This window comes from Fringilla coelebs (assembly GCF_963513975.1).
Source record: "Fringilla coelebs genome assembly, chromosome: 13".
Classification (NCBI taxonomy): Eukaryota; Metazoa; Chordata; class Aves; order Passeriformes; family Fringillidae; genus Fringilla; species Fringilla coelebs.
Genome location: NC_140039.1, coordinates 7,385,519 through 7,398,782, shown reverse-complemented (window position 1 = coordinate 7,398,782; position 13,264 = coordinate 7,385,519). Strand labels below are relative to the sequence as shown.

General features: G+C 40.8%; 1 protein-coding gene across 13 annotated transcripts in view; it reads right to left on the bottom strand.

Moving 5' to 3' along the window:
• The window catches only part of PBRM1 (polybromo 1), a 54,830-nt gene that overhangs the window by 7,988 nt on the left and 33,578 nt on the right, over positions 1-13,264 (bottom strand). For 10 of the 13 annotated variants that reach the window (XR_014616474.1, XM_084214138.1, XM_084214147.1 and 7 more), the window contains 6 exons: positions 12,617-12,883; positions 11,090-11,235; positions 10,642-10,799; positions 9,806-9,989; positions 8,434-8,644; positions 5,797-5,998 (listed from right to left, as the gene is read on the bottom strand). Coding sequence is in view for 11 of the 13 variants with exons in the window: in XM_084214138.1 (XP_084070264.1) it covers positions 5,797-5,998; positions 8,434-8,644; positions 9,806-9,989; positions 10,642-10,799; positions 11,090-11,235; positions 12,617-12,883 (1,168 nt within the window). In the remaining 2 variants the exon portion in view is untranslated. Of the gene's footprint in view, positions 1-1,833; positions 1,993-5,796; positions 5,999-8,433; positions 8,645-9,805; positions 9,990-10,641; positions 10,800-11,089; positions 11,236-12,616; positions 12,884-13,264 lie in introns of those variants that run through there. The other 3 variants (XM_084214139.1, XM_084214142.1, XR_014616475.1) reach the window with 3 other exon arrangements.

Genomic DNA, 13,264 nt, shown 5'->3' with positions numbered 1-13,264 from the left:
TTAAGTAAACTTTTGCAATACCTAAATGTAGAAGACACCAAAGTGCTGCACACTAAGAGAAATACACTTCAGAAGGCTTCCAGATTTCCTGGCCCCATGGGCCATAAAGAAGTTCTGTGATGGAGAAGCTCTCTGAATCAGCAATCCAAGGATGGAGGAAGATGTGAAAGAGGTCCAAACAGAATAAGATACTTCCAAGTAGGACTTGTGAAAACCAAAAGACAAAAGACTGTGTTTTTCAAATGGGCCACAGAAGGAGAAGGAGTTTAAAAGGATCTGCTCCATCATCTATTTTAAGGAAGTATTTCCCAAAGCCAAAGTGAACAGTGTTGAGTGTGATCTTCTCAAATAAGACAATGGCCTGAAGTAGAGGTTTGCTGCCACAGGAAATAAGGTAGCATGTGTAGTTGGCAGAATGCACATTTTTGGGGAAGTTTTAAGGAAGTGTTAACAGCAAGAATTACCATCCATCAACACCTGCCTCCAAAAACTGGAGAATTGACTCAGTGCCAAAACACCCAAGAACCAAAGGAAGAAAACACAACCACAAGAGGATGGTATTTCTACATATTCTAGATTGAAGTAAATCATTCACAAAAGAGATCAGCACTGGGGAACTCTTTTTCCCCCCTCCTTTTTCTTAATATATGCACAGATAAGTGTACACACACACACAAACATACACCAACTGCAAACAGTTCAGAGGGAAATTACCATGAACAGAGTGAAAAAAAGCCAAAAGAAAAAAGCAACTCAGTGTAAATAAATGCTTTATAACCTGGAGATCATGAGCCAACTAAGGAATGTGCCTTCAGTTAAACATCCATGCAGCCTATTTACTGAAAGGGGATTTAGAGATTGTGATGAAAAACACTTCAGGCTGTCAGCTTGAAATAAGGCCACAGCCTGTGAGATGAGAAAGAAAAAGAAAAATGACAAAAGAATAAATGGAATAATTGGAATGTGTTAAGGGAAAGTTAAAAAGATCCCAAAACTCAAACCCAGAACCCTCCAAATACTCATTTTTATCTACTTGACACTATTTTGACCTTGACTGAAGCAATTTAATTCTTATTTTAATTAGAAACTGGGGAAGGAAAACAACCTATCAGGTCACACCTAATTAATTTTCTCACCCATGTATGGCTGATTTCCATACAAGAATCTTCAGTGGACTACATTGTCTTCAGATCTGATCCTGAAAATACTTACTCCGAGCATACTCCCTATGAAATCAAGCCGGATTACAACTGGTAAGGAGCTCAACACCCAGCAACAGGGACCTCGTGGAAGAGTTCTCCAAGCTCAGTTCTATTCTGAAAAATAACCTGATAAAACCAGCAATGTTGTCATTTTGGCTTTGTTTCTGCAACGGCTCTAGATCCTGGTCTGCTCTGCTTACCAGTGCCTAACAGGCAATTCTACAAAGCTTTTGCTTGGATTTAAAATCTGGGTTAGACTCTGTTGGCCTCTCACCTCCCTGGTAATTAAGCCCCCAACAATTTCCCTCCTGCTTTACCACTGTCACAGATGCTGCATGCACTAGAAGACTATTTAGCTGCTGGCCTCCTGCCACAGCAGGGCTGAAGGTGAACTCTGCAAGGCAGAGTGAATAAACACGACTGCACACTACCAGAACAGGAGCACTGCACGAGGAGGACCCTGCTTCCCTGGACACCAGGCCACTGCTGCACTAGGCACGTTCATCATGAAGAAGGACTGAAGAGTTTGAGCTTTTGCTTCCAAAGTGACCCAAGAGAGTGTTTGTTCAGAGTTATGAAGGGGGTTGATAAAGTGGATGAGGAAAAAATGGTCATAGCTCCTACGTTTTACCTGCAACGGGTGTCAACTGCTGATTGAGCATTCCCATTGGTGTTGGTGGCGGCACCACCCCCATAAGAGCCCCGACAGGAGTGCCTGCCCGGGGGGAGGAATTCTGCTGCTGTGCTGCTCGCTCTCTCTCCTGCTGCTCAGCAACTTTAGCTGCCCGCTCTGTAAAAGTATTTTAGATTTTCAGTTCTGTTTTGTAACCCAGACTTTCAAAATATTATCTGTTCATTAAAAAGGACTAGTCAGACACTGGCATAGTTTAGTCAAATATAAAGTAGAACAGATGAATCTTTTTTTATACAGCATATGATTTGATTTCATGTGGCTGCGGCTAAGACTTTTAGAGAACCTTTCATGAAAAATATTCCACAAAGTTTTATCTCTTTCTTAAAAAAAATAAATAATTAAAATAAATAATAAAATAAAATTTTTAAAAAATTAAAAAAACAAATTTGATGATAATAACACCAGTGTTACCAACATGAAGCAGCAGTACAGCACTAGGCTCAGTCCGCACTAGGGCATGGCAAAACATTCCCTGTTTTGACACCACTGGCTCAGCCAAACCAGCTGCAGCCAAGGCCAGCAGCTCTTGGGTGGATCCTCTACCAGCTGCTGTGGGAACTGAAGCCCCATATCTGCCAGGTGTGCCCTAAAGAATGCTGCAAAGAGCAGACAGCAGTGCCAGCTGGTGGCATGGTCATTTCTGGGCTCCCTGTGTATTTTACTACTGATGCAGCTGAAGAGTGGTGGCAAAGTAGGGGAGCACTTGTAAAGTTTCCCTAGTGCAGATTGGTCCTTAGCTTTTGGAACATAACAAGCAGCAGTTTGATAATCCAAAAATATTTTTCTCTGCCTCTTTCTGTCATTTCCCCGTTTGGTCCCCTATGAGTTATTTTTTTTTTTCTGAAGATGTCTAACTCACATTGTGCTGCTCACTGGAGGTCATGTGTGTCCTTTGTACGATGAATCTGGTCATTATCTCAATCAAGTCTCTCACTGTGACTGCAAGAACAAAAGATCTACTGCAGGGTAATCTGACCAGAGGACAATTTTATATTAAGGAAAGGGCAAAGGGTCATGGGAAGAAGAAAGAAAAAAAAAAAAACAAAACCCAAGCAAACAAAAAAGGAGAAATACTGAATGCCCACTCCAGGTGCTTTGGGGGCATGCAAGTTCCTGCTTTGTTTACTCTGAACGTTGTGTCTGACTGGCATAATGAGGAACAAGGAAGAATAAATGGATGCAGAATACATCTCCAGCAATTTTTAACAACAGTGAATGCAGGGCTATGAGCTCTCTCTTGCAGTTGGTGAAAGATGGAAACTGCCACTAAACCAGCAATCAAGGTCCTCTGTCAAACGAAGGCTAAGAAGAAGTTCATCAAGGAGATTCAGTTATGCATCCTGCCAGTGCTACTTGCTTCTTCTAGGACATGACTTTGAGCAATTATCACACTTTTGACTCCTCTAGAACCTGTTTGTGCAGCTTCTAGCACTACTTCCATACACTCAAAGACCAGTTTCATTTCCAAAGGCATTTCCTTCCTTCTTCCCACTTCTGCAATTTCAGGCAGTGATGGTGACGCAGAAAAACTCCTACATTTATACAGGCAACTCAGAAGCAGTTGAAAACAAAATACACAAGATATTAAAAGGTAGATCCTGAAGTAAAAAAATGAGAAAATCCTCTCCAGAGCAGAGCAAGCACTTTGGGAAAAGATGAAGCAGTTGTTCTGACTCTCACCTACTTTTGGCCAGCTAAAAAACAAAAAATGGTCAGACAAAAGCAAAAGAGACACTCTGATGAATGAGAAATTACTGTGAAGTGTTCAGCTTTATCAGACTTCAGAGTGCTGAGGTTTGAAGAAGGACCTGACGTAGGACAGTACTCAAGTTTTACATAGCCCCTTTCCATGCCCTGACTGCCAAAGAAGTAACAAATGGAATAACACTGCCAAAGGGAACTGGAGGAGATATCTGAAAGTTCAGCCTAAAGCATTCACCCTAATACTCAATAATAAACCCAAATCACATAGGCCAGGACTTGAGATCATTCAAACATTGCCATCACATCTCAAGAGACAGGGAAGAGACCTTCTGCTTTGAACAGAGCTTTTCCTTACAACAGGCCTTTCCTCCAACCCATTTTATTTTTTATTTAGCCACGCAGGCACTTCCAACACAGCCTCTTCTCTACCCAACTCTTGCTAAAAAACCAACTAATACCCTGAACATAAACAAAATGAAATTTTCAGTGGGTCAAAACGGATCTAAAATGTAAACTACTTCTCACGAGAAAGTGGCAGCCCTTTTTTTCCACTGAGATGTCAAATCATGCCCACTCCCTGCTCCCTGGTTCACATCCACACCAGGGAACACATGAATTCTGACCCATCACAGTGGAAGGAGTGGAGTTTCTCTCCTTTCACACATGGTAAGCAAACACAGTTTGGACACTTTGTTACCCCATCCCAACCCCTCAAAACCAAGTAAAAGCAAGTCTAGCTCAGGGCAGACACCAAGCCAGGAAAACTACAGCTCAAACCCCAAAAGCTTTGGAAAATTTGAATTGAGAAGGAAGATTCAAATGGAAGCACACAGACAATCATTAACATGGTGGACAAACAGAGCCTTCCCACAGAAGTGCAGGACTTCAAGCTGCTCTAAGCAAGGAAGCAGTGACATGCCAGCTATCCTCCTGCTGAAGGATGAGGCTGTAAGGAGGCATCTGCCAATAAAAAGATCACACATGCACCTAGAAGGGTGTAAAAGGAAACAACTACAGAACAAAGTAAGGCCCCAGCAGTCTCACAAAGAAAGAGCGTTACCGTTTCCTTTCTCAGCATCTGCAAAGCAAACTTGCACAGAGCAAAGGGTGCTGTGCTTCCCTCCAGAGCTGCAAAGAGGAGCTACTGAAAATCAGAAAGGACTGAGGTGGCTGAGAGTGGACAGTGACAGCATGCAAGCTTCCAGCCTCAAGATCAAAGCTGCCTTTAAGTTATGAGTGTGCAGAAAACCTATCGAATCTCATTTTCAAAGTTAGAACTGAACTGGGCCATAACTTTCCCAGGTGTTGAAATGTTCCTATCCAAAGGAGCATTTTTTTAAAATAAAGTTTGCATCAATACAGTAGTTAATAGTGTTGACATGCTACTAACTAGAGAAGTAACTATGGATGTTAAACCCATGTGACTGGCTTGGGTAAGGGCTGGCTGTTAAAGATCAGCTGTATTTTATTTCAATCAAATAAAAGTTAAAACACAGTGACTATTTATCAGAAGGGAGGGAAGGAATGGAAGGAAAGGAGGGAGGGAAGAAAAGGAGGAAGGCAAAGAAAGGAAAAGAGGGAAGGAACTGAGGAAAAGAAGGGAGGAAAGGGGAGATAGATAGGTCTAAAGTATCTCATGATTATAAAATATTCCTAGGCTTACTTCAGGATACAAAATCTCTCAACAAAATGAGTTACAACAGTTGATTAATACTGTTCTGAACAATAGGTCATATTTACACTACAGTACACAGCCTCTTAGGACTCTAAGTACTGCTAATAATGAACTTTTCCCCACTCCCCTGTAAGCCTTTCTTACCTGCTGCTACAGCTCTCAAGAGCTTCTTGTCCAAAATACCCCTCAGTCCTTCTTTAAGGAAACACTGACAAAATATTTTTCCAACCGCCTTGTAGCCCAGGAGCTCCATACCCCTTTATTTCTAATTTGTCCCCATTTTCTTGGACTTTGTTAATTTGGTTATTTGTGGCAAAGACATTTAAATTATCAGTTGTGCTCTACATAACTGAAACACGCTCTTTGCTCCTCTTCAGTCATCTCTCAGTATGAGCTTCTCTTTAAGGTACGTCCAGAACACAAACATAAATATTTTCTTTTATTAAACCTGTCATCTGAACAACAGAGTGTTGAGAAAGAAAAAAGGTAGAAAAGAGTTCAGCATCTCAGTTTTTACTTACCTTCATATTCTGCTTTCTTGTTTGCTTCCAAGTTTCTCCACTCAGTTCCTACAAGTCTGCTGAGCTCTCCAAAGGAGTAGTCTGGGTGCTGAGCTTTAATCACAGCTCTCATCTCGCTGCTAAACAAGATGTACCCACTCATGTTGATCTTCCTTTTTGATCCCTCCTTCTTGGTGCTGCCCTTAACAGACTTGGGAGTGGACTGTGAGAAAAAGCAGTTATGACCACAAGTGTACAAAAGAGAAGGCCAGAAGAGAACAAAAGGAATTGTGTCATGTCACAGATTTCGTCCATTGAGCTGTTCAGAGATGTTGCCAACACGAGTTGAGTAAAATATTTTATTTGCCATCACACATTTTAGGAAAATGCTTCTCCACTTCCTCCTTTGCCTTTACAATCTCTACTCTCCCTCATTCCACCTTCTAAATGTTATTTTGCCTGCCAGACCTTCCTTTCTCTCCAGTGTTCATTTCTCATTACATAAGTAGTCATTTCTCCCTGAAAAACCAAAGCCCAGTTTTGTTGATCACTGTTTTCCTGCACCACATATTCCCATCATGTTCTTATATTGATGAGCAACAAAAACTCTGCTCCTTTGCTTTTCCTACTATGGATGCCAGCATTGAGAGCTTCTGGATGTTTTCAGCCACCAAAAAATGAACCTATTCTAACATGGCCATACTGAGATACAGCTGGAGCTGTATCTCCACAGCTGGAGCCCCTCTTTGAAGGCCTTTCCACCCATCTTCATCACAGGAGACCATAATTCATCCATACTCTGACCAGTAGGACCCATAAATGTATCACCACATCAAAACCCTCAAAGGCCTCTCTCCCAAACTCAAACATTACAAATCTATCACATCCTGAAAAGTGCCATTGTTTCCAAGTACCTGGTGGAGGCAAAAAAGCAAACAAAAATACATTCAACTGTTTCCTTCCTCTCCTGAAATTCTGACCGTGTTACTGACTCCTCCTACTTGCTGCTTTGACCCCACAGTTCAACACTCTCCTCTCAGCTAAAAACAAAGTTTTAGTAATACCAAGATGCTTAAAAAGTCTTGCTTATCAATTTAAACAAGATTAACTGAGGCCCATTTAAATATAACTCCAAACTTCACCGTACTAGCTTGCAATCCACCCTTGAAGTTTTCTTTATAAACATAAAGATTGGGGGAAGTGAAGCAAACCCCACACAGGGTTTGGGATGATACACAGGGCAGATACAATTCCATCTGGCTTCTTGGGCAAGCCACAGAGGCAGATGGAGAGCTCTCAAACCAAAAAGAGGGAAATATAATTGCACTTTTGGCCCCTGATACATCTGCAAATAGAGAGCTACAAGTTTACCAGCTGTTTCAGCCTATATAGTTCTTGCAACAGTATATACAGTTTTGATAACAGTAACCTAATCAAAAAGCCTTTCCATCAGTTTGGAAGGGCAAACAGGACTTGGAGAAATTGTAAGAATTCTAAATTTGGTTCTTGCATTCTCTGTTCTTTTCCCATCCACACATTTTTAAAAGAACAGTCTTTTCCATTGGAGCCAGATAACTGTGTATTTACTTTCAGACTTGTTACAAGAAGAAACCAACCAGGACCCCTTTTCATGCCTTTTCTCAGCCATTGCTGAAGCAAACAATGAAGCTGAGCATCTTTTTTTAAAGTACTTTGACTTGATTCACAGCAAACTGCAGCAGGAAAGCATCACCCACCTATCTGCCAAGCCCCACAATACCACACAGTCACTTGTCTTGTCTCCTCTTAGGTGTTATAAGAGCTTTGTTGGCAGAAGAAGAAAAAAAATGTTTAAAAGTTCTGGGGCTTAACAGTTGTTAGATAAAGTTCCACTTCTACTGGAATACTCTTCAAGAATTTTCAAGCTGCTTATAAAATTCAGCATGTTAAACAAGAGCAGTGAGTAACCTTGCAAGGGAAAGTGCATTTGGTGGTTGCCCACGTGGCCAAACATCACACTCAAACCAGGCAAGAGCTTTCAACTTCAGCAACTCCTTCCCAACACCCAAAGACATTTCTACCCCGGGGTCACACCCTTTCAATGCAATGCAGCAGAAATCCACACTGCTGGTCACAAAAGAGTCTGGAACTCCCTCCTGTTCCAGCAGATCCTTCCCTTTGCCTCTTTAAGACTGGCACTAGCTTGGATGTGGGAGTACAGTGACACAGATACAGGGTTTAAACCAGTAGCAAACAAACTTTTTTGGTTAGTTGAATTTCCAGCTAAAGCAGTTCCTCACTCTGCTACCACACTCAGTAACATAAATTCCAGGCCTTGTGTAAGAAAATTTGTATTTGAATTTTATATAAAGACCTGATACTTCTGGAAAAGTGTCACACAAAACCTCATCCTTAGAAACAACATTAACACATAAAAATGTACCCTGGGTTTTCCTCAGCTGAATGATCTCCTTTAAAAATGTTTTAATGGAATGAAACACTATCACCTGGATATCATATTGCACATGCCAACATTGTTTTGTGCAATTTACTCCATACACTTGTAAACTTCAGTATAAATCCCTTTTTTGTATATGATAAAATGTTACTTTCTTTATTAGGATTGGGAAAAGAATGTGGACTATCAAGGTTTAATAGTTCCTGAGGCAAAGTCCTTACCTGGGGTGGAGTATAAGGCATTATATCCAAATCACTGGCTAAGGGGGCCTGAAGCTGAGGCATAGAAGGTGTTTCAGTCATGTCACCTTCCTCTTCTCCCATCTCCTCCATGTCCTCATCACCTCCTTCCAACTCAGCAAACTTTGCTTCCAGCTGCTGTATCTTCTTTTCCAGGAGAGGAGATGGCTCCTTCTGAGGAACTATGGGTTTTCTGGAAGGTGGAGGAGGAAGACAAAAAGCAGCTGAGAACAGACTCATACCTTACAGGAGAAAGAACTCATTTTTGAAGAGAAAAACCAACTTTTCTTAATTTCTGACTGTATAGAAACAAAGGTGTCTTGAGATGTGCCTATGCTTCCTTTGAGAACCCTGAGCAGAACTAATTTTGTGTCTATGGCCAGTGTTCATTTCAGTCACTTGTCAGAAGGATTTTTTTTATGAGTTAGAAGGGGATTTCAATACAAGTACTTAATTGTCTTCTATTGTAGAAGTGAACACCACAGCTTCCTTAGATTTCACATTTTACTTAAGTTAGAACTTAAGTTCACCAAAAGATTTTCCTTACTCTTAACAAGGACTTAAGTATTTTCACAATATCCAAGAGAATGTACCAATCTGATAAAGTAATGATTTTTCTTGAAGTCAGAGGAAGAAAAAGAAAACATCCATTGGTATTAAGACCATAAAAAGACTGATGCTATCTGCATTTCTTCCCAAGAGTGTGGTTATCTGAAATTACACCTCTGACTTCTGTGGATGTCCTGGGTCAGGCTGGGATGGGGTTAATTCCCTGCACAGCAGCTGAGAGGTGCCTTGTTTTGGATCTGTGAGACAATAGGGTGCATGACACATCCTGCTGTAATTAGTGCTGAACAGATCAGCCTCAAGAGCTTTTCTTTTCCCCACTCTGTGCCCCAGCAGGCTGGGGCTGGGCAGTGATTTGGGAGAAGAGACAACCAGGACAGCTAAGCCAAACCAGCTAAGTGGATATTCCAAACTCTGACACTGTGCTCAGCAATAAAATATGGGGAGAAGGAGAGGACAGGGTACATTCAGGGTTATGGCACTTGTCTTTCCCAGTAACCATTACAGGTGCCATGGCCCTCCTTTCCAGGAAACAGTTAAATATCTGCCTGCTGATGAAAAGTAGGAATTCATTCCTGATCTTGTTCTGTTTGTTCATGTAGCTTTGCTTCACTTTTCCAACTGTTTTTAAGCTGAGCCAGGAGTTTTTCTTCCTTCTGCCCTTCAGATTCTCCCCCCTATTCCACTGTGGGGCAGTGACCAAGAGGCTGGGTGGGGGCTTAGCTGCCAGTCCATTACAATCCAGAAGAGTGCTCAGGTGACCCTCTCATTCCCCTCACATTTTTACCTAAAATAATATATTTCATCATCTACAACTTTCGCAGACAGTGAAAACCTCTTCAAGCCCTTGAATTTCTTCATTTGTTTGTCGCTTTCGTTGTAGCGGCTCTCGCAAAGAAAAACGTCATTTTCGGAGATTTCTGTTGGTCTGCACGAGAGGAAGTCTTTGAATGACAGAACGACACACTTTCCTGCAGAAATGAAAGAGCTGGGTAAGAAGGCAGCCACACGTGCAGATTTTCTTTCAGAAGTGTGGCAAGTCCATTTTTTTGCCTGTCTCATAAGTCTGGAAGACTCCAGGCATTTGGCGCAACTACGGAAATACATCAACTGATATTCTGATCAAATAATGCCACTCACAAGAAACTACAGCAACTTAATGCAGCTTTTGGATTTCTTTTAAGACCTAGAGAACCCACAGAATCAAAAGCCCCCATGATCACCGTCAGTTACCATATTTATCCCAGCATCATTACTCCAAAACAAAGTACACAGCCATCATCTTCTGCAACAAATCAAATTTTAACCTCCTACTCCTCCTTTCAACTCTGCAGGTAATATGTACTGGAGTCATTACATTAATATGCAAGAATAATGGAATTTTCTGTTCTCTGGCTGCAATGTTCACTTTTATATCATACATGTAATTCCCTTATTGCAAAAATCTTCCTAATAGTGAATTCTCATCACCGGTCCCACAGGCAGGAATGCACATTACAAAGTCACTGAATAGTATCTCCTCCCTCCCTCAATGAAAAATATCAAGCCTACACATAGCCTTCAATCACTTCAGATTGGGTAGGAAAAGAAGATGTCCATCAGATTAAAGCTGTTAATAATTACCCAAAATGCAAGTCATGGGACAGGTCTCCTCCAAGTTACTCAAAAACACCTCCTTCTTGTAGAACATTTTAGTTGGCTCATGCTCAGTTTCTTCAGGGTGTATAAAGATTGGACCAAAGAAATAAGCAGCTCCATCTCGCACCCACATCTTCTCAATTCTGCAAAGAAACCAACCCAGCAACATAAATAAAAGGCCATTTCTCCCAAATGAGGCAGCAGGATGTTCAGGAAAACTATCAGTGGAAGATGAATACAGAACAGCCAATTCCAACTGTACAACCAGACCAGGTTTTTACTAGGCAGCTAAAATTCCACCTCAATCTATCAACACCTTGAAACACTTCACTCACATTTTTTCCCACCTTCTTTTATACCTTTTTACAACCAGTCCCTCTTTTATCCAAGTTATTTTTACAGCTGTAAACTGCAAACAAGAAGCTGTCCCTACCTCCCCACTCGAGGCCGCACCAGCCCGTGTGATTTGATGAAGACACAGTCCCCGACCTTCAGCCACATGTCATTGTAGCAGAGCTGCTCAAAGTAATGGCAACCAGGCTCCCCATTGGACATTTCTACTGGAACATCTTCTTTGTCCTGCAGGAGAAGAAGCATTTAGAAACTTGAGGAAGGAGGAAAACCAAGCACAGGAATAAAGAGATGTCAGGTACCAGTGAAAGGCTTTGCTCTATCTTTATGCTAACTGTAATAGGTAAGCACTAAGCAGAGATGGGCGTGCAAAAGTTTCCTGAATTAAAAACTGCAAAGCCAAAGATACCCTCCATGTCTGTCACAAGCTTTCCTACTTTACAAAGATCTAATTTGGTCTTTTTTTTTTTTTTGTTCTAGTGCTGCAAAGTAAACTGGCCAAGCCATGCCTTGTCAGCTTTGATGGTTTAAAGCCCAGTAATGTGTTTGGGAAGCAAGAACTGAATATATGGCCAAGCTAACAGACACAAAAATGTAATGATTCAACTCTCTTATACAATAATGTGAACACTCCATGTACTGCTTACAAATTCATATCATCTGCCCTATTTAATTTCTTACTTTTTAGTAAAAATTCAAATTGTGCTTCAGTCCATCTTTCAGCCTGGGATTCCAGAAAGCCAAGGAAACACAGGCTGTCTCACCAAGGCACGGAAGGAAAAGATCCTCTGAGTTTTCATTCTCTCAGTAGAATTAATTCCATCTTTTGCCAGGATGTGAATAAATATACTAATATATACTAGGTGTCTGACAAAAGCTGACCATGGATGTGCTGAGTACTGTGTTCTCAGGTTCTGTTAGAAAATGCAAAGTGGATTTTTCATGGTTTTTTTAGTGATTTATGATATTTTATGAATTTCTTATTTTTTAATGGCTCTAAATTTATTTCAGACAAAACTAATTAAATTAACCTGATTTTAATATACTTACCTAAATTTAGTTGTTTTCTTACTCTAGGTACAATAAATGAACCATTTTATCCACTATGTTGGACAGAAATATTCTTAAGCATTTTGACAATAAACTACTTAGTTATCAACCACAAACAGGCCACAAACAATAGAATATTATGTGTTACTTTCTGCTGCCTAGCTACTGACTGTTTTACTGAAATGCTACACAATAAAGCATCTCAGCACTGTCATGAACTAAAATTAGACTTTTACTTCTACTGGTTCTTTAAGGCTTAGGGCAGGCTTTACAGCAAAAGTGTAATTTTCTGGAGTGGTAAAAAACCCAATCCAATGCCATCACATGATCACAAGAAAGAGGTTTGTAACAAATATTTACACAGTTCATTATTTTCTGTTATGTCTCTTTATATTTTGATGGTGTTAATTTACAAATGTCTGTAATGTAATTTATAACAAAACTATTAATTTATATTTTATTGTGTCTGGATGTGGTGAAACCCAAGGTGAAACCCCACGAGGGCTAATATTTTGTCATTCTCTATCTGTCAAATACAACCAACATTCCCCTTGCATACCTTTTCAAGATGAAGGATACTTTCTCCCACCTTACTGTCCTCCAGTGTTTCACTGTGCTTCTCCTCATCTACTTTGTCTGTATTGGCAAACACAGAAGCAACTCTGACCACAGGCAGGGGCACATCTCGTGGGACAAATCTGACAGAGCTCACAGGCATGGTCCACAGTTTAATCTTCTTAAAAGACTTTGTCTTCGCAGAATAGCGCGACTCACACACGTAGACATCCTCATCTCTGAAGTTTTCAGGGCACAATTTAAAATATTCCTGCAGATTGAAGGAAAAAATATGAAATATTTCAGCAACACCTACACTCCACAGACACAGAGTGAACTCCCTCTCATGGCTTCAGTTTTTCCTATGCTTCTGTCAGAAGCCTTTTTGCCTGAGTTCTCTTCTTCCAGTTTGATGTCCAAGTTTTACCAAGAATAACAACAAACAAGAGATCCCACCTTTAGAGAAGGAGCTAATTCAGTACAGGTTGGTATGTGAGAAAAGTTAGGTTTTAGGTTTCCTAACCAGTGCATTAACAACCACAAGATTGCAGCCTGAAATCACCTTCAGAAGATTTCTGAGCTTGACTTGGGAAAAGGACACATTCACCAAGCCAGGGGTGACCACAACCACAAATCAACCAGCACAAGAATC